At 39.4% G+C, this 20,597-nt stretch overlaps 1 protein-coding gene across 1 annotated transcript in view; it reads left to right on the forward strand.

Moving 5' to 3' along the window:
* The window catches only part of SENP6 (SUMO specific peptidase 6), a 161,896-nt gene that overhangs the window by 4,756 nt on the left and 136,543 nt on the right, over positions 1-20,597 (forward strand). Inside the window, 1 exon segment of the mRNA XM_027768233.1 lies at positions 16,386-16,458. Within this exon segment, the coding sequence (XP_027624034.1) occupies positions 16,425-16,458 (34 nt within the window). The 5' untranslated portion in view covers positions 16,386-16,424.

Genomic DNA, 20,597 nt, shown 5'->3' on the forward strand with positions numbered 1-20,597 from the left:
GCAGAAAGAGGTGATCTGGAATCTCTTTGCCATTCTGTTGTGATCGCTGTTGCAGCAGATTCAGTAGATATTGAGGAATATGTTAACACTAATAGTATTTGGATGTTTAGCTACAGTGTCCTTAGGTCCATCTAGAAGCACATTAAATGGATATTGAAGAGTGGAAAGACAAGAAAAAAGAAAATGAAAAAGAGAGAGAGAAACAACGACAAAGAAAGAGGAAAAAAAGACCAAAAAAATGAAAAAAATTGTAATTATTGTTTTTCTTTAAAAAAAAAAAAACTAACCAAAATTTAAAAAAAAACAAAAACAAAAAATAGAAAACCACATAGCACGGAATGACTAGTTTACAGAAGCCATGAGGAATCCTCTTCTGGAGAAAGGCCTCAACTCTCCTGCCTCAGTGGAAGGACCAGAGGGGATTATTAACAAAACAAAAGGTGGAGGAGAGAGCAAGAGAAAAACTTTACCTTTAAAAAAATCGTAAAAAGGAAAAATTACAAAAAAAATGAGAAGACAGAAGCAGATAGAGACAAAGACAGACACACAGAGATAGAAGGGCAGAGGGGCTCCCTACCACGCTAGCTTTGTTTGCTGGAGGCTGAATTATCAGTAGAAAATCTTTGTTTTTCTTGTCCCCTGAAATGACTAGTTTGCAAAAGCCATGAGGAAGCCTCTTCTCTCTTTTTTATATTTTTTGTATCAGCACTTAACAACATGATAAGTTTAGTTCGTGTTTTTCAGTTCTACCAAAAATATAAGCTCTGTGAAATCAATGACTTTTGTCTTTTCTCCACAGTTCTTTTTGTTTTCTAAAGAAGTATTTATTTATTTTATTTCATTCATTATTTATTTATTTTTTTAAAGTTTGACCTGACAGAGACAGAGAGAGAGATAGGGAAAGTGAGAAAGCAAGTGGCCAGGTCCAGGACTTGAACTGCGGTCAACCATGTGGGAATCCAGCGCCTTTAACCACCATGTCACCTACAGGCCCCGCTCCATATTTTTTGTACCGTGAATGCTCTTGTTAATAATGAAATAAACCAAATGGTAGCAGTGTGATAAAGACTATAGAAAAAGTATGGGTCAGCAGGTGGTGGTGTGCTGGTTAAGGCTCTGGATTCCCTCAAATCCCAGACTCAGCAGCTTGAAAATCACACTGGACCCATGTGTGTGCATACCCAAAATCCTGAGAGGAGAATAGAAGTATTGCGGTGTGGCTCTTGCTCTGGGAGGCAATTTCTCTCTCTCTCTTTCTCTCTCTCTCTCCCATGTGTGTGCATACCCAAAATCCTGAGAGGAGAATAGAAGTATTGCGGTGTGGCTCTTGCTCTGGGAGGCAATTTCTCTCTCTCTCTTTCTCTCTCTCTCTGTCTCACACACACACACACAGCAAAGGAGTATCATGATATTATTATGTATTTTATTTTTTATTGCCAGAAAGTGGATGTATTCAACAAAGAGAAAACACCCCTTCTAAAGGGGTGTGGTCACACCACAATCCTTTTTCTTGGTTCTTGCTTCCCCATCAGGATTTTGGGCAAGCAAGCACAGTGCCTGCTTTGTCTTTAAAACTTGTCAAGGCCAAGATTAAAATTGGTGGGTCATGTGGGATCCAGTTCCTTTAACTGATGAGCTACAGGACCAGCCTACATTTAATTTAAAGAAAAAAAAATGTCAAGGTAGGCAGGTAACATGGTGTTTAAGGTGCTGGATTCCCACATGGCTGCCTGTTTTTTGAGTCCTGGACCTGCTGGTTTGCTTTTTCACTTTCCTTTTCCCTCTTCTCTGTCTCTGGTTAAATTAAAAAGTAATAGTAACAAATAAATAAATAATTATATTTTAAAATCACTTTGGCTGTCCTGTGTGAATGAATTAGAAAAGAACAAGAGTAAAAGCAAAGAGAAAACTTAGAATATTTTAGTAGTATAGGTAGAAGTGTAGCATTTTGAATTAGGATGGTGGCAGAGGAGGCTGAGAAAGAGAGATGGATAGATTTAAGATATCTTTGGATGTAGAACAACATACAGGATTTGTTGATGGATTCTACAGTACATTGAGTAGCAGGATGAGGAAGGCATCAAAGATTGTTATGGGATAATGCTGTTTACTGAGATGGAGCAGGCTTGCAGAGGAACAAGAAGGAGATTAACTCCACTGCTTGGTAATATTAAATTTGAGATGCCTGTTTTATATCTTCTAAAATATGTTTATTTTTGTTCTAAACTGTTTTACATTCTTATAACTATTAGGAGAAATTCGAATTCCATTGCTTTTTATGGCTTCTCTAGAGGAAAGACACCTACTGGCTACTATTGTGCTTCCTTTGTATAATAACAGTTTAAAATTGTGTACATTTTACAAATTGTGTTGGATTTTTTACTTTCCCCTCTTTGACTCAGTTATCTCACTTCCATTTTCTTATTGTTATTTCATACTTTTGTCCTTATGATAGATGGTTTGGACAGGTTTCTCTCCTTTGCTCATTTAACAAATATTAATTGAGCATATGCTATGTTGTATGTGCTGCCCTGAGATGGTAAGGGGGAAAAACCGTGGTTTCTTCAGAGTCTACAGTCTAATGGGAAGAGTCACTAATCAAATAATCACACTTGTAAATATAAAATTACAACCGACCTCATAGCTTCATGTAAGGAGAGCTATATCCCATGTGGCCGAACACTGTTTGAGTTCCAATAATGGCGGCTTGAAAAATATGCCGGGCATATGAGTGTGTATGCCCAAAATCCCAACAGAATAGAGAAATGGAGAAGGAAGTGCAACCTGACTACGCTCCATTGGGAGTTGCCCTTTCCCTCTCTTTCTGTGTTTCTCCTTGGCAAATGCACATACCCTCTGACAATTAAAAAACAAAAACAAAATTTTAACAGTCAAGTGCAACAGATTTTTTTTTTCTTTTCCTTTCTTTTCTTTTTTTTGTGAGAGGTTTTTGCTATACGGCTTGTGCACTTGCCAGAAAGACAGAGAGAGACAGGGAGCGAGAAATCACCCCCCAGGGGGGATGGCCACGCCACAATCCCTTCTCCTTTCTCCTCTCGGGATCTTGGGCACGCATGCACATGTGCCCGGCGTCAGTTTAAAGGTACCGGTCTGGGACTCGAACTGTGGTCAACTACGTGGGAGTACAGTGACATAACCATTACATTAACTGCTGGTCCCAACAGATGGGGGTTATAAATAACAGAATTTGATTTAACTAGTGTGATTTAAAGGACAAGTAGTAGAAGGGGAAGTCTAGAGACAGCTTTTCAGGCAGAGGGAATAAAATAGAGGGAATATGGACTGTTTCAGGACCTTTAAAAAGGACAATATGGTGCCAGCAAGGAGAGTGGTAAAACACGAGGCTGGAGGTGACATCTTAATTATCAGGGAGACCAATTAGGAGATAGTACAGTATAGGACAGAGGTGATGGTAGTTCTTGAAACTTTTATTTTGATATTCTCTCCTTTTTTTTACCCCCCCTCAAAACTCTGTGGGAAGTCTAACAAATCTTTCTCACTTTTTTCCTTTCTTTCTTTTATTTATTTATTTTTTTTTGGGAGAGATTTTCACTGTAGGGTGCGTGTGCTCACCAGACAGACAGAGACATAGAGACAGAAAGCGAGAACTTAACAACATGATAAGTTTAGTTCGTGTTTTTCAGTTCTACCAAAAATATAAGCTCTGTGAAATCAATGAATTTTGTCTTTTCTCCACAGTTCTTTTTGTTTTCTAAAGAAGTATTTATTTATTTTATTTCATTCATTATTTATTTATTTTTTTAAAGTTTGACCTGACAGAGACAGAGAGAGAGATAGGGAAAGTGAGAAAGCAAGTGGCCAGGTCCAGGACTTGAACTGCGGTCAACCATGTGGGAATCCAGCGCCTTTAACCACCATGTCACCTACAGGCCCCGCTCCATATTTTTTGTACCGTGAATGCTCTTGTTAATAATGAAATAAACCAAATGGTAGCAGTGTGATAAAGACTATAGAAAAAGTATGGGTCAGCAGGTGGTGGTGTGCTGGTTAAGGCTCTGGATTCCCTCAAATCCCAGACTCAGCAGCTTGAAAATCACACTGGACCCATGTGTGTGCATACCCAAAATCCTGAGAGGAGAATAGAAGTATTGCGGTGTGGCTCTTGCTCTGGGAGGCAATTTCTCTCTCTCTCTTTCTCTCTCTCTCTGTCTCACACACACACACACAGCAAAGGAGTATCATGATATTATTATGTATTTTATTTTTTATTGCCAGAAAGTGGATGTATTCAACAAAGAGAAAACACCCCTTCTAAAGGGGTGTGGTCACACCACAATCCTTTTTCTTGGTTCTTGCTTCCCCATCAGGATTTTGGGCAAGCAAGCACAGTGCCTGCTTTGTCTTTAAAACTTGTCAAGGCCAAGATTAAAATTGGTGGGTCATGTGGGATCCAGTTCCTTTAACTGATGAGCTACAGGACCAGCCTACATTTAATTTAAAGAAAAAAAAATGTCAAGGTAGGCAGGTAACATGGTGTTTAAGGTGCTGGATTCCCACATGGCTGCCTGTTTTTTGAGTCCTGGACCTGCTGGTTTGCTTTTTCACTTTCCTTTTCCCTCTTCTCTGTCTCTGGTTAAATTAAAAAGTAATAGTAACAAATAAATAAATAATTATATTTTAAAATCACTTTGGCTGTCCTGTGTGAATGAATTAGAAAAGAACAAGAGTAAAAGCAAAGAGAAAACTTAGAATATTTTAGTAGTATAGGTAGAAGTGTAGCATTTTGAATTAGGATGGTGGCAGAGGAGGCTGAGAAAGAGAGATGGATAGATTTAAGATATCTTTGGATGTAGAACAACATACAGGATTTGTTGATGGATTCTACAGTACATTGAGTAGCAGGATGAGGAAGGCATCAAAGATTGTTATGGGATAATGCTGTTTACTGAGATGGAGCAGGCTTGCAGAGGAACAAGAAGGAGATTAACTCCACTGCTTGGTAATATTAAATTTGAGATGCCTGTTTTATATCTTCTAAAATATGTTTATTTTTGTTCTAAACTGTTTTACATTCTTATAACTATTAGGAGAAATTCGAATTCCATTGCTTTTTATGGCTTCTCTAGAGGAAAGACACCTACTGGCTACTATTGTGCTTCCTTTGTATAATAACAGTTTAAAATTGTGTACATTTTACAAATTGTGTTGGATTTTTTACTTTCCCCTCTTTGACTCAGTTATCTCACTTCCATTTTCTTATTGTTATTTCATACTTTTGTCCTTATGATAGATGGTTTGGACAGGTTTCTCTCCTTTGCTCATTTAACAAATATTAATTGAGCATATGCTATGTTGTATGTGCTGCCCTGAGATGGTAAGGGGGAAAAACCGTGGTTTCTTCAGAGTCTACAGTCTAATGGGAAGAGTCACTAATCAAATAATCACACTTGTAAATATAAAATTACAACCGACCTCATAGCTTCATGTAAGGAGAGCTATATCCCATGTGGCCGAACACTGTTTGAGTTCCAATAATGGCGGCTTGAAAAATATGCCGGGCATATGAGTGTGTATGCCCAAAATCCCAACAGAATAGAGAAATGGAGAAGGAAGTGCAACCTGACTACGCTCCATTGGGAGTTGCCCTTTCCCTCTCTTTCTGTGTTTCTCCTTGGCAAATGCACATACCCTCTGACAATTAAAAAACAAAAACAAAATTTTAACAGTCAAGTGCAACAGATTTTTTTTTTCTTTTCCTTTCTTTTCTTTTTTTTGTGAGAGGTTTTTGCTATACGGCTTGTGCACTTGCCAGAAAGACAGAGAGAGACAGGGAGCGAGAAATCACCCCCCAGGGGGGATGGCCACGCCACAATCCCTTCTCCTTTCTCCTCTCGGGATCTTGGGCACGCATGCACATGTGCCCGGCGTCAGTTTAAAGGTACCGGTCTGGGACTCGAACTGTGGTCAACTACGTGGGAGTACAGTGACATAACCATTACATTAACTGCTGGTCCCAACAGATGGGGGTTATAAATAACAGAATTTGATTTAACTAGTGTGATTTAAAGGACAAGTAGTAGAAGGGGAAGTCTAGAGACAGCTTTTCAGGCAGAGGGAATAAAATAGAGGGAATATGGACTGTTTCAGGACCTTTAAAAAGGACAATATGGTGCCAGCAAGGAGAGTGGTAAAACACGAGGCTGGAGGTGACATCTTAATTATCAGGGAGACCAATTAGGAGATAGTACAGTATAGGACAGAGGTGATGGTAGTTCTTGAAACTTTTATTTTGATATTCTCTCCTTTTTTTTACCCCCCCTCAAAACTCTGTGGGAAGTCTAACAAATCTTTCTCACTTTTTTCCTTTCTTTCTTTTATTTATTTATTTTTTTTTGGGAGAGATTTTCACTGTAGGGTGCGTGTGCTCACCAGACAGACAGAGACATAGAGACAGAAAGCGAGAAATCACCCCCCAGGGGGGATGGTCACGCCGCAATCCCTTCTCCTCCATTCTCCTCTCGGGATCTTGGGCACGCATGCACACGCGCCCGGCGTGAGTTTTAAGCCACCGGGTCCGGGACACGAACCGCGGTCGACTACGTGGGAGTCCAGCGACATAGCCATTACGCTAACTGCTGGTTCCCCCTTTCTTTTTTTTGTATCGTTACTGTTTCATATCTAGCTTTCTTTCCCTTTGCCTTTTATTTCTACCAATAGAATTGCTTCACCTAAATTTTCTCTTTTTTCACTGAAATAACTTTTTTCTGCCTTCCCAGGTTTTACACATACATTACTACTATAGTTACCTTTATTTATTTATTTATATTGATTGATCAATCGCTTGATCAATAATATCAGGTCTATCTTCCTTTATGGACCTTGTCTGCCAGGCTGAAAAGACTGATGTTAAACTTTAGTGGTGTTGTCTATACCAGCAAAAATCTTGGGACTTGTAATGAAAAGTGTTTTTCACTTTCCCTTAGACATTTATTTATATGCAAACTTATTTTGGAACTCAGTTTGCCAGTTTTACTGGGGAGAGTAAAGACTTCACACTATCTTTCAAATAAATGCACAATTTCTAAATGACTGGCCTTCCATGGAGTATTAGCAAGGTCTTTGGTTTCGACCTACTCATAGTTCTGTTTAGCCCTCCTGCTTTTTCTTTTGGTTGTGCTGCTTTTGGAAATGATATCACATATCTTTTCTTATTTACTCTTTAAATATGTTTATTTTGACTTATCCTTGTTGAAGTGATAAATTGTATTTATATTTTGATTTCATATACCTACGGAAAATAGAAACAAACCTCACTTGGTACAAAGTGAGGTTTAGCAATACATAGAGAGCATGGACTCAAAAGCTAAAATCTAAGTTTCAGCATCCAGCTATTAGTTTTGTGATCCTGGATAGATGACTTGTTTTTGTGTTTTCTTATTTGTAAAACAAGGATAATAATCGTAGTAGTAAAAACAAATTCAGACAAACCAAAATTAACCGAGTTTATTTAAACAAAGGATGGGTGATTTAAATTGGGCAGCCTCCCAGGGCTTCTGAGAAACTATGGCTACTGCTGCGTGGTTTACAAGATATTTAAGTGGGCAGAATGAGAAAGTGACATGTGCATTGAAAGGGAAAGAAAGTGTCGTACAAAAAAATGTGAGGGAGTGTGGTAGAGCGATCATTCGTTATACCTGGAGGGTAGACTGCATGATTAGCCTAAAAGATGTGCTTTCTGTGATTGACTGAAGTGTGGCTAGTGTGATGGATGGTAACTTAGTAACTAGCTCAGAAAAACAACCAAACATGTATGATTTTGGCTTATCCACAGGAATCCAAATGTGGAGTACAGCAGCCGTTTTAGGCCAGAATAGTTTAGTTTAACAATTTCCCCCTTTTGGTCGGCCTCTCAAATATATGAGAGATTCATCAAAACTTAGAGCATTAGCACCACTTTTTGTCACTCTTATAAATGACCTTTTTTGCTCTCGGTGAAGAAATTAGAAGTCTTTTCTGGTGTCTGGCATAGAATCTGTAAGTCATATACAAGTCAAACATGATGTCATATAGTTTTTTTCTTTGCACTTTTACAGATCTGGTTGCAACAAGACCATTTAATGTCCAGTGGATGCCGCATAAAAAGCATTTAAGACTTGAGAGGATGGAATGCACTGGGAGAGCTAATGTGATTACTAAGGTGTACTCCTTAGCAAAACTTCCTATGAAACAAGCTGTAATGAATTGAAACAGGTTTAAGGTTTAGGCAACATAGGCAACTTAATAGTATTTGAGCCTAGTTGTTCATTATCATTTGTCTGGAGTGTGATGATGATTGAGGACCATAGTTCTTTGTAAAATGGCCTAATTAAAAGAGCTATTTTCTTTTGAAGTTAGTCTAGTAACACAAGTCCTAATAACCTGGAGGCCTACCAGGAGAAATTTAAAGATTAAAAATCTTTGAAAAACCCAAGTCTCCCATTCACTATTTACGATGCCTGCAAACCAACTATTAGTTGCACCTATAGACACATTATTTGTTCCTTTCTCAAGAGACTTTTCTAATATATTTGGTGGCCAAGTCGAAGGAAGCAGCAATATAGGCAACTTTTTAAATTAAACTGTCTGTGCTATTTAAGTCAGGAGAGAGATAAGTACAGCATTCACATTTTTTTTTTTTGAGAGGTTTTTGCTATAGGGCTCATATGCTCCCCAGAAAGAGAGACAAAGAGAGAAAGCCCCCCCCCCCAGGGGATGGCCACGCCGCAGTCCCTTCTCCTCTGTTCTCCTCTCAGGATCTTGGGCATGCACGCACATGAGCCTGGTGTGAATTTAAGCCACTGGGTCTGGAACTCGAACTGCGATCCACTACATGGGAGTCCAGCGACATAGCTATTACGCTAACTGCTTGCTGGTCCCCAGTATTCAGTTTTGTTAAGTACTAAACATAAGCCTCCAACTTGAGCGAAAAGGAGGTCTAAAACTGCGTGATGTTCTGTTAAATGTTTTTGAATTCACATTTTTTTTTGAGAAGTGTTTTTTTTTTTTTTTTTTTTGGGCTATAGGGCACGTGCACTCTCCAGAAAGACAGAGAGAGACAGAGAGATAGAAAGCGAGAAATCACCCCCCAAGGGTGGTGGTCACGCCGCAGTCCCTTCTCCTCCATTCGCTTCTCAGGATCTTGGGCACACACGCACATGCCCTGCATGAGTTTAAGCCTCTAGGTTCAGGACTTGAACCACGGTCGAATACATGGGAGTTCAGAGACACAGCCATTACACTAACTGCTGGTCCCTGAATTCGCGTTTTATCATCTAGCTTTTGGAGGGTAGCCTCTACTTGTCTGAAACTGTGCAAAGTCTGGTCTGCTACAAAATCAAGAATTTTGCCTAATTTGTGGATAAGCTGTAAATTCCATACAACTGGTACCCCATCCCACTACCACTAAGTGTTACTTTCCGTGAACCCCACTGGAATCTTTCTGCTGTGGAAACTAACTTATCTTCATTTATTTCAAGGTTGATACTAATTTTGGTTATTGATCATTTTCACCTATGTTTATAAGAGCCATTGTAAGGACTTATAAAAGAGGGGGAGCTATTCAAAAAGCAGTAATGAGCAAGATTAAAACCATTGAGGGGGAAGAACAGAATAAGCAGATTTTCTGCAGACCCAGTATAGGCTCTTGGATGTCAGAAAAAAGGGCCACCTGGGACCAGCAGGTGGCATGGTGGTTAGGGCGCTGGACACTCCCACATGGCCAACCAGGGTTCAAGTCCTGAATCTAGTGGCTTGCTTTCTCACTTCCTCTCTCTCTCACTCTCAACGTCTCTCTCTCTCTGGTCAAATTAAAAAATAATAATAAACGAATAAAATAAAATGAAATAATTATTAAAAAAAAAAAAGTAAAAAGAGCCACCTAATGACAGTAGAAAAGGGATCAAATAAATTTGTTTGCCCATAAGTCTTTATGTGTCTTGAACAAGATCCAGTGGGGAATTTACTTTTTCGTGGTCCCATTATAGTACGCTATAAGGGTGCTATAAGTAAAAAGAAGACTGTACTGGATTTAATCCAGTAACATTATACAAATGATTGCTTGTATACACATAAGTAATTCCCAGGTTTTGAAAGTGTGATGCCTAGAAACAGCATACCCTTCACAGGCATCACTTGAATAGGTTTTTTGTTTTTGTTTTGTTTTGGTAACAGGTTATTGTCTGGGAAAGTTAAAATGTAGTTTTTAGTGAGTGTAGGAAAACAATTAGGAGTAATGTTTAGATCATCAAGGATAGCTTTGTCTTCTTTTGGAGTTTCAGGGTGACTCTCATTGGGGACATGGAGGGACACTTGTACCAGTGCAATGTTTCTTGATTTTTTGGCATTAACCCACAAACCCAACAGTTGTTTTGGTTTTGTGTAGAGCTTAATTAAGCTCAAGTTAAAACCATCCACTGATACAGTCTCATGGATTTTCTGTAGGGAGGAAGAAAGAGTTAAAACAGGAGAAAATAAAAAAAGAAAAAGACATAAAGTCTTCTTCATTGATGGCAAAGATTTCCATCTATGAATTTGATTAAAATTGACCTCATTTTAGCACGTTTGCTTCAAAGAAGAGATTTTCCCGAGAGTTTGAAGGAGAACTTTTCAGTTGCATAATGTGGACCCAGGGTTTGAGGCTTTGAAGCTTTGCCACAGTATGGGTGGTGAAAAGAACTTGATATGGCCTCTTCCAGTGGAGCTCTGGGAAGTTTTTCTCTGATGTCTTTTCCAGAAGACCCAGTCTCCAGGTTCTAGACCATGAAAGATCTGATTACCCCCCTCCCCCGCCCTGTGGTTTATGAAAGACTTCCTTTACCTGGTGAAAATAAACTTAGGAATAATGCATCAAGGTTTTACAGTATTTAGTAATATCAGAGTTTAGAAGAGCAGGGTATGCATGAGGTTCTATTATTAGGGGCATAGGTGTCCTAGTGACTATTTCTTAGGGGTCAACTTAAATTTTCCAGCAGGAGTGGATCTTCTGGATTGCCATTAATGCTATGGTAATACTTTGGTCAGGGAAACCCAAATGAGTCTGTTAATTTTGCTAATTTTAGTTTTAAAATGCCATTTGCTTTTTAACTCTTCCAGAAGACTGAGGGTGATAAGGACAATGATAGTGCCACGGAATGCATACCACTTTATTTAACTGTCTTATAATTTTCGCAGTAAAATGTGTTCCTCTGTCACTAGAGATTTCTTGAGGCATGCCCCATAATGAAAACACATTTTTAAATAATTTTCTTAGTTACTGTCATAGCATCAGCTTTCCTTTATGGGAAAGCCTCTAACCAGAAAACATGCCAATGACTACAAGAACATACTGATACCCCATTGAGGGTGGCAGCTGAATGAAGTCCATTTGTAAATGTTCGAATGGTCTATCAGGTGGCAGAAATGTTCAAGATGAGTTGTGGAGTATAGAGTTTTTAACAATGGAAGCTTTAAGGACTTAGGAAGGAGGACTAGGCACTGTCTGGGCCCTTTGTGAGTCCATGCTTATCTTTGAATTTACATCCTTTTAAATGCCAATTTTGTTTTCCCAAATCAGGTGCTTTGCACTGTTTATTAAATAGGTCATCCTGAGGGAGCTGACCTGGATCAGTTTTATGGAGTTCATTCAAATTGCATATCCTAACATTGTCAGCACTCGATGATTTAGCATAAAAGTCTGCCAGGGCATTCCCTTGATATTCAGGTTCAGCTTTATAGGTTTGAACTTTAATCTTTTTTAAAAAAAAAAAAAAGATTTTTTTTATTTAGCTTTATTTATTCATTTTAATTTGACCAGAGATGGACAGAGAAAGAGAGAGAGGGGGGGAAAGTGAGAAGGCAAGTCTCCAGGTCCGGGATTCAAACCATGGTCGGCCATGTGGGAGACCAGCGCCCTTAACCACCACACCACCTGCTGGCCCCAAACTTTGATCTTAATAATGGCAGTCTGTGATGGCAATAGGATGGTAGAGAGCAGCTCGTTTACTTGGGGTTCATTTTTTATGAGGAGTCCCACTAGAAGTCTGAAATCCTCATTGATTCCATAACATACCAAAATCATGGACTACTTAAAAGGCATATTTGCTATCTATCAACATCAACTTTCCTATAAGGGAAAGCCTCTATCTAACAGAAAACATGCAAATGACTACAGGAACTTACTGATACTCCATTGAGGGTGTATATATATTCATTGACTTGTCTTTAGCTATTTAATAAGCTTGAGTAAGAGCAAAAAGCTCTGCAGGTTGAGGTGACTTAAACTGGGGAAGAGTCCTCCTTTCCACTAGTTCATGTTGTGTGGTAATATGTAATCTGCTTGATACTGACAGTAGTTACCTTATAAGATTGCCACGAGTATTAAATGAGTTAGTATATAGTAAATACTTAAAGAATTCCTGGCATATAGTAAGCACTGTGGTAGTTGGTATTACTGTTACTTTAATTTTTTTTCTTAGTAAATAAAGAAGGGAAAAAATAACTTCTGTTACTTCCTTTCGTTCTCTTCCATCTTGCCTTCTCTTTAATTTAAAATTTAGGGTTTTTTGTTTGTTTATTTTTTGGTATTTGATGGGCATTTTTTGCTGTTTTTTATTATTATTATTATTCATTCATTTATTTTTTAATTTGACCAGAGAGAGACAGAGGGTGAGAGTGAGAGAGAAAGGAAGTGAGAAAAGCAAGTCACCAGATTCAGGACTCGAACCCTGATCAGCCATGTGGGAGAGTCCAGCGCCTTAACCACTATGCCACCTGCTGGTCCCAGCTGTTTGTTGTTTTTTGAGGGGAGGTTTTGTTTGTTTAAATTTTTTTTTGATACATAGTCTCATCAGGTAACTATCCTCTTGCTTCATGCTCTTAAGTGGTACCACAGGCCCATGTCACCTTACGCTGCTTTTCACACTGGGCCAGGAATTGAACCCAGTCTTTCACATGATCTCAACATGCTAAGCAGCAGCATACTGCCTGAATTACCATGACTAAACCTAAATTTTAGTTTTGGAGTCTTTTTAATTTTCTTCTTACTCTTTTTTCTTTTTTTGGAAAGGTTTTTAGCTATAGGGCGTGTGCGCTCACCAGAAATACAGAGAGAGACAGAGAGACAGAAAGTGAGAAATCACCCCCAGGGTGGATGGCCACGCCACAATCCCTTCTCCTCCATTTTCCTCTTGGGATCTTGAGCACGCAAGCACACACGCCCAGCGTGAGTTTAAGCCACCGGGTCTGGGAGTCAAACCACGGTCAACTACATGGGAGTCCAGCAACATAGCCATTACGCTAACTGCTGGTCTCATTTATTTTCTTCTTACTCATAATAGAGTGCATGAGTATACGTGTCTATATGTGTGAGAGAGAGACAAAGACAGACAGACAGAAAGATACAGAATCCAGCCATACTGCAGTCACCTTCCTCCAGTCTTCCAGCCCATGGGTCTTGGGTACAATCATGCATGCACACTGTGTCTCAGGCTGACCAGAGCAAGTTTTAGAGAAAACTGCCATGTGAGAGCCAACTTCTCTCTGAATAGTACATTAGCACTGCAGCCCCTAAATTTTAGTTTCTATTGTTTTCACTCACTCACTACCATTCTTTTTCGAGGTGTTAGCTGATCTTGATATCCTAGGTTGACTGGTGTAATAAGAGAGGAAAGTTGTTTATACCGTATATCTAGACTTTCATTAAGTTGTTTGACCTATTGCTTCTACAAAAATAAGTTAAATTTTTGAGGAGTTTAAATGTAGAAGGGGTATGTGTCTTGGGGCCAAGTCAGTGGGGAAATTGGAACTGGAGCTTGGGAACTGACTTAGTAGGGTCACCTTTCTTCAGCCTTTCCTCCCTTCATCTTTTCCTTCTTTCCTTTCTTCCTTATTCCCTTTTCATCTTCATTCTTCTTATCTTCTTTCCTTAGATCTCCCCAGGGCATAGGTAGGGGAACTGGACCAGAAAAGGAAAAATAATAGGTAATTATAGTGAATTATTTGATGATGAAGCAGCACTGTAAGAGGACAAAAGTAGAAAGCCACAGATATCATAAAGTCCTACTTCACAAATTACACACTGTCAGGATCTGGACCTGGACAGTGGCATTAGAGTTGTAAAATGCGATGCTCCTTAGGGCTGACTCACATGGGAGAGTTCTGGCTTTCCATCTGGATACCTCTTTGAGTATACCAGATGTGTGCTCTGCCAATGATCGAGGTTATTGATCTCAGAATTATGAACCCTGTTGGGGGAAGTGTCTTACTTGTTCTGTCTCTGTCTCTTTTGTTCACTGAAGAAGTAAACAAACTTAAAATTACCTCTGTCACATTGTATTGGCCAAAGGTCAGAGAGCAGAGAGACAGCACTCCTATTAGGATCTGGATTCTCTGATCTACCCCTAGCTACAGCCAGCCCTGCATTATGGGCACACATTTTCAAAGTGAACAACTCAGGAAGGCCTCCAACTGGGATCCTGGAACCTTCCCGTATGCACCAGCCTCCGTGAGCATCAAGTTTTACTGCTGTACTACCTGCCACCTGTAGCCATCATACCTCCCTAGTATTTTTTTTTTCTATTCTTACAAAAATGTCATAGTATTTCTCAAACTTGGAAATGACAGTTCTTAATAAATACAAAAATGCCTAAATTCTAGATAATTCAGGAAGCTAAAGAAATAGAACAAAGAAGTCAACACAGTTTATGATGTTTCAGAGATATAAATAGCAACATTACAGTCATTATTTTAACTTTTCTTTGATCAGGAATTGATTCAGGAATTTCTGAAACCAGGCAAAAATAAGTAAGAAAAGAGGATGAAGGTTAGAAACTCCTTTCCTTTCCTTTTTTCTTTCTTTCATTCAATGATGTCTAGTACATACTGGAGTTGTTATTGTAATCTTTCTCATTTTCATTTGAAAACATGATCACTATTCATAATATTAAAATTAAACAGTATCTTGACATAAAACCTAACAATCCTCAAAGTGAAAGACTGTTGATGCTCACAATTACAGTACACTTAAGTTGTACACTTTAGTCACATTGCTTGGAGCAGTGCAGTAATGGATGAACCTTTATTGTGAAATGCAATAGACGGCAGGGGCCAGCATATGGCGTGGTGGTTAAGGGACTGGACTTTTCCACATAGTCGACTGTGGTTTGAGTCCCAGGTCTGGTGACTTTAGAATCATGGCAGATGTGTGTCTGTGCATGCCTAAAATCCCAGGAGGAGAATGAAGAAGGGATCCTAGCGGGACCATCCCTCCTGGTGGGAGGTGACTTCTCACTGTTTCTCTCCTGAGAGTGCATATGCTCTATGGCAAAAACCTTAAAAACAAACCAAATAAAAAAAAAAAAATGACAGCAGTTACAGAAAGGGATGCTCTAGCCATTTCCCACGAAAAACAGTGTTGCTTTGAGCCCCTATATTTTTTAAGCCCTTTAAGGTTTGGGGCTTCTCAAAATGTACATTCATTACCAAAGATTAGGACTTCCCATTTTCAGAGGATATGAGGTTTCAGTCCTAAAACTGGGATGACTCTAGGCAAATTGGGACGTTTGAACACTGCCTCGTCTCAAGTTAACAACTACCTTGAAGCCACCTGAAACTATAAGCTGGGGTAGTATGACAATAGACCTCCTATTCCTATCTTGATTTAGAGGAGTTTCTTTTCTTTTCCTTTTTTTTTTTTTTAAAATTTTGGAAGGGTGAGGAGTGGGGAGGCTTGCTATTTCTAATATATTTCATGTTTGTATTTGGAGATTCTGAAGATGGGTTTTCTCCCCTTTTCGAATTAACTGCATTACTATCTTTTTTTTGAAAGGTTTTTGCTATAGGGTGCGTGCCCTCACCAGAAAGACAGAGAGATAGAAAGCGAAAAATCACCACCCAGTGGGGATGGCCATGCCACAGTCCCTTTTCCTCCATTCTCCTCTCAGGATCTTGGGCACGCACTCAGACGCACTCGGTGTGAGTTTAAGTCACCGGGTCCGGGACTTGAACCCTAGTCGACTACATGGGAGTCCAACAACATAGCCATTACACCAAATGCTGGTCCCCTGAATTACAATCTTTTAATAGAACAGACGGAAAAAAACATACAAATAGTGCTGGTGTCCAGTGCATAGTAAATTCCCTTTTTCTTTCTTTTCTTTTAATAACAAAAAAGAGCTAGACATTTTCTTAGAATTGCTTCTAAACTATGTAGTGACCTTGTTGTCTTCTGTATATTAAAAAAAATCTGCAATATCTGCCTTTACAACCTCCTAAATATGAATCGGCCATTAAATCCTAAAGACAAGGCAAAAGTACTAGTTCTTCGCTCCCAACCCCCATGGCCTCTGCTGACTCTGCTTCCATGGAAACCAGTAACTTCTTTTCTCCAGAACTCCCATGGCCACAGTTTGAATGAAGAGGGACTCTACATGTTTGCCATTCAGTCTTCTTCCTTCAGATCAGGTTGGTCTTTATTCTCTAATCACAGGAAATATTACTGAAAAATGATTTAGTTTTGTCATATTTATAATTAAATCTGAGGATCTTTGTTACCATTTCCTTCACAAATTTGGATATCAGTTCCTTGATCTCCTTTGTGTTCACATTTGCAGGCTTCACTTGTTTCTCAAATCTGTCTTTTAAGTTTATTATGAAGCTGCCATTTTCTTCTTGTTGAATTGTACATTTGCACTTTCACAGTTAAAGTCTTTTTCAAACTTCACTAGTCTGTCTCACTAAATACTGAATTCCTCTGCCACATGGATGGTTCTCTCACCTCAAATCAGAAGGAACATTTGGAACTACTCATCTCATACAGTCATGACTGAGTTGTTCATTTTCTGACTTTGAAACTTTGTGTGCTTCAGCTTGAGATAACTATATATTTTTTTGAAAGTTTTATTTTTGTTGTTATAGGGCGCATGTGCTTGCCAGAGAGACAGAGAGACAGAAAGCGAGAAATCACCCCCCAGGGGGGATGGTCACGCCACAATCCCTTCTCCTCCATTCTCCGCTTGCTGCCTTGGGCATACCCACACACACACACGCCCGGCGTGAGTTTAAGCCACCGGGTCCGGGAATCGAACCGCGGTCAACTACGTGGGAGTTCAACCACATAGCCATTTCGCCAACTGCTGGTCCCAGGTTAACTATTTTTAGAGACTGTCTATTTGAAACAACTGTATTTCCTTGGAATAAGATACTACTTCCTTGGTGTTTCTGTTCCATAGAAGAGCAATGATTTTTTTTTTTTTTGGCAACACTAACAGCACCAGTCTGCAGACTTACTGTATCCTGTCATCCTGCCAAAAGGTTCATAGAAGCTTACTTGGTGTCTTTCAGGTTGCTGGGACTGGGACTTGAACTATAGTCAGCATCTGGAATCCAAATCCCTTAGCCACTGGGCTATAGGATCAGCTCTCTCTCTTTGTATTTTCTGTTACTGTTTTATATTTCTAAGTTGCAGAGCTGACATTTCTCTTAGTGGTCCTTTTTAAAAGTCTTTTATCGTATTTGTTATTATGGGTGCTTATCAGTGAAAGCTTTAAAAATTATTAGGAGGCTGGCACCAGCAGATGGCATAATGGCTACGTTGCTGGACTCCCATGTAGTTGACACAGTTCAAGTCCTGGACCCGGTGGCTTAAACTCACTACAGGAGCATGTGCATGCGTGCCCGAGATCCTGAGAGGAGAATGGAGAAGGGATTGTGGTGTGGCCATCCCCCGGGGGGTGATTTCTTGCTTTCTGTCTCTCTGCCTCTCTCTCTCTCTCTTTCTGACGAGCACATGCTCCCTATAGCAGAATCCTCTCCAAAAAATAAAAAAAAGAATTATTAGGAGGCCTAGCTCAGTGGCACAGTATTGGCATCCTGCTGAGGCGATGCTGGATCCATGTGAAAGATTGCAGATTCAGTTTCTTGGTTGATCTGTACACACCGGGTGTGCACACCCATAACCCCCGCTGATAAGGCTCCTGGGCATCCTGTTGAGGTTGCTTGTTTCTCTTTGTGTCTCAATCTTATGAAAGAAATAACTTTGAAATTATTAGGATATATTTCATATCTATATGAAATACAAAGAATAATTTAGTAGACAATCATAGCCCAAAGGAGTAAACATTACCGATGCTGTTTAAACTGGGATGAATCCTTTCAGTTTTGCATCTTCCTCCCCTTCAGATGTAAGCACTGTCCTTATTTGGTAGTTATCATTCCTATGCATTTCTTTATATTTTATTCCCATCTGTGTGTTGCTGAACCATATACATGTAATTTTATGTATGTGTGTGTATAATACGTGCTATTTTTTAAAGTTTTTTTTTTTTTTGCCATAGGCACATGCCCTCATCAGAGATAGAGACAGAGTGAGGGAAAGTGAGAAATTACCCCATGGGGGAATGGCCATGCTGGCCTGCAGTCCCTTCTCATCTTGGGATTTTGGGCATACATTCACCCAGTGTGATTTTCAAGCTGCTGGACCTGGGCTTTAACTACAGTCAGGCATGTGAGAGTCCAGTGCCTTAACCACTAGGCCAAATGCTGGCCCCTATAATATGTACTATTATGCATCATTATTTTGAGTGTTTTATAGATCATATATTACTGTATTTAGTTTTGTGCAACTTAATTTTTTTCCTTTGGCTATAGGGTGCATGTATTTGCTAGAGAAAGTAAGAGTGGGAAAGTAAAAAAGTACCTCCACCCCTTGGTGGGGAGGAATGGCAATGCTGCAATCCTTTCTTCATTCTCTTGGGATTTGGGGCATGCATGCACAACTCTTAGCATGTTTTTCAGGAAGCCAGGCCCAGCCCCAGCAGCTAGAAAAGCACACTGGGTTTGTACATGTGCCTACCTGAAATCCTGGAGAAAATGGAAGAGAAGGGATTGATTGCAGAATAACTATGCCCTATTGAGGGATGCCTTCTCCCTCTCCCACTCTCCCTTTTGTCTCTCTCTCTAGCAATCCCAGGTGCCTTATGGCAATGAAAAAAATGTAGCTTTAGTACTTTTATTATTATCATCATTATTTAGTGTTCCACAGTATAAATACTCCTGCTTGTGGAAATTTAGGTTGTATACAACTTTTTACTATTATATACTTTGCTATTGTGAACATATTAATATGTCTCATATCGCTACTGTTAACTTTTCTAAAAAGTTTGGTTCCTCATACTTACGTGTCCATTCTCTAGGACAAAGGTTTGCAACCCTATTTTTAAATAAAGTGCTAGATAATAAATATCTTACACTTTTACTTATGGGCACTGGCATTTAAATTTCATGTAATTTTCATACATCATGAAACATTTTTCTTCTGTTGATTTGTCCTTCTTCCCCCAATTATTAAAAATGTAAAAGCCAGGCCAGCAGGTGGCATGGAGGTTAGGGCGCTGGATCCCACATGGCCAGCTGTGCAGTTCGAGTCTGGACCTGACAGCTTGAAAATCACATTGGGCACATGATTTGTGCATGCCCAAGAAGTCCTAAGAGGAGAATGGAGTAGAAGGAGAGTAGTGTGGTCATTCCCCCCATGAAGGGGTTATTTCTCACCCTTGTTGTCTTTCTCTCTGACAAGTGCATGAGTCCTGTAGCAAAATTTTAAAAAAAAGAAAAGAAAGATGAATTTAAAGCCATTGTTAGCTCTTGAACCTTATTTGTAAACATGGAACATGCCAGAGTTTACTGGCCCTTAGTTGGTCAACACCTGAGCTAGTATAGCCCTTAGCAATGAAATAATCAGGTCCTAAAGCATATAGAATTTCATCCTCACTAGATTTTGCAAAATTTATCTCCAAAGTGGTTTCAGTGGTAGTTTTTCCATTTTCCTGTTTCCACACATCACTCACTTGATAACTGTGATGTTTTCATTTTTGCCAGTCTGTTGGAGTTATCAGATGATAGTTTGAATTTATAATATTCTGACTTACAGTGGGATTGAATTATCTTTGTTTTTGTATTTTAAAAAATTACTCTTTGCTCATCTAACATTCAAACTGTTGAGTGCTAGTCATGTTAGATTCTATTCTGTGTACTTGTTATTTATCAGTAAACTAAATAAAATACTTCATGAGCATATTTTCTTTTTCATGTATAGTTGTGTGCCACCTAACAGCATAACAGTATTTTGATCAATCTTGGACTGTGTAGGTGGTCTGTTAAGATTATGTTGATTATAGGCTGTACTCAAGCCTAGGTGTAGAGTAAGCTGTACTACACATCTGGGTTTGTACAATGTTCACACAATAACAAAATTGCCTAGCAATGTATTTCTTAGATCTTCATTGTTAAGCAACATTTGATTTCTGTGTTCCCTCTTGTTTGCTCTGCTTATATCTTTTTTTTTTTTAATGTTGGAATATCGACATCCTTTTTAGAGAGGTTTTTGCTATAGGGCACGTGCACTCTCCAGAAAGAGAGAGACAGAGAGACAGAAAGCAAGAAATCACACCCCCCCACGGGGGGGATGGCCATGTTAGACTCCGATCTTGGGCACACTCACGCACCTGGCGTGAGTTTAAGCCATTGGGTCTGGGACTTGAACCACAGTCGACTAGACTACATGGTAGTTCAGCAACATAGTCATTATGCCAACTGCAGGTCTG

Source organism: Tupaia chinensis, unplaced genomic scaffold (assembly GCF_000334495.1).
Source record: "Tupaia chinensis unplaced genomic scaffold, TupChi_1.0 Scaffold145685_1, whole genome shotgun sequence".
Lineage (NCBI taxonomy): Eukaryota > Metazoa > Chordata > Mammalia > Scandentia > Tupaiidae > Tupaia > Tupaia belangeri.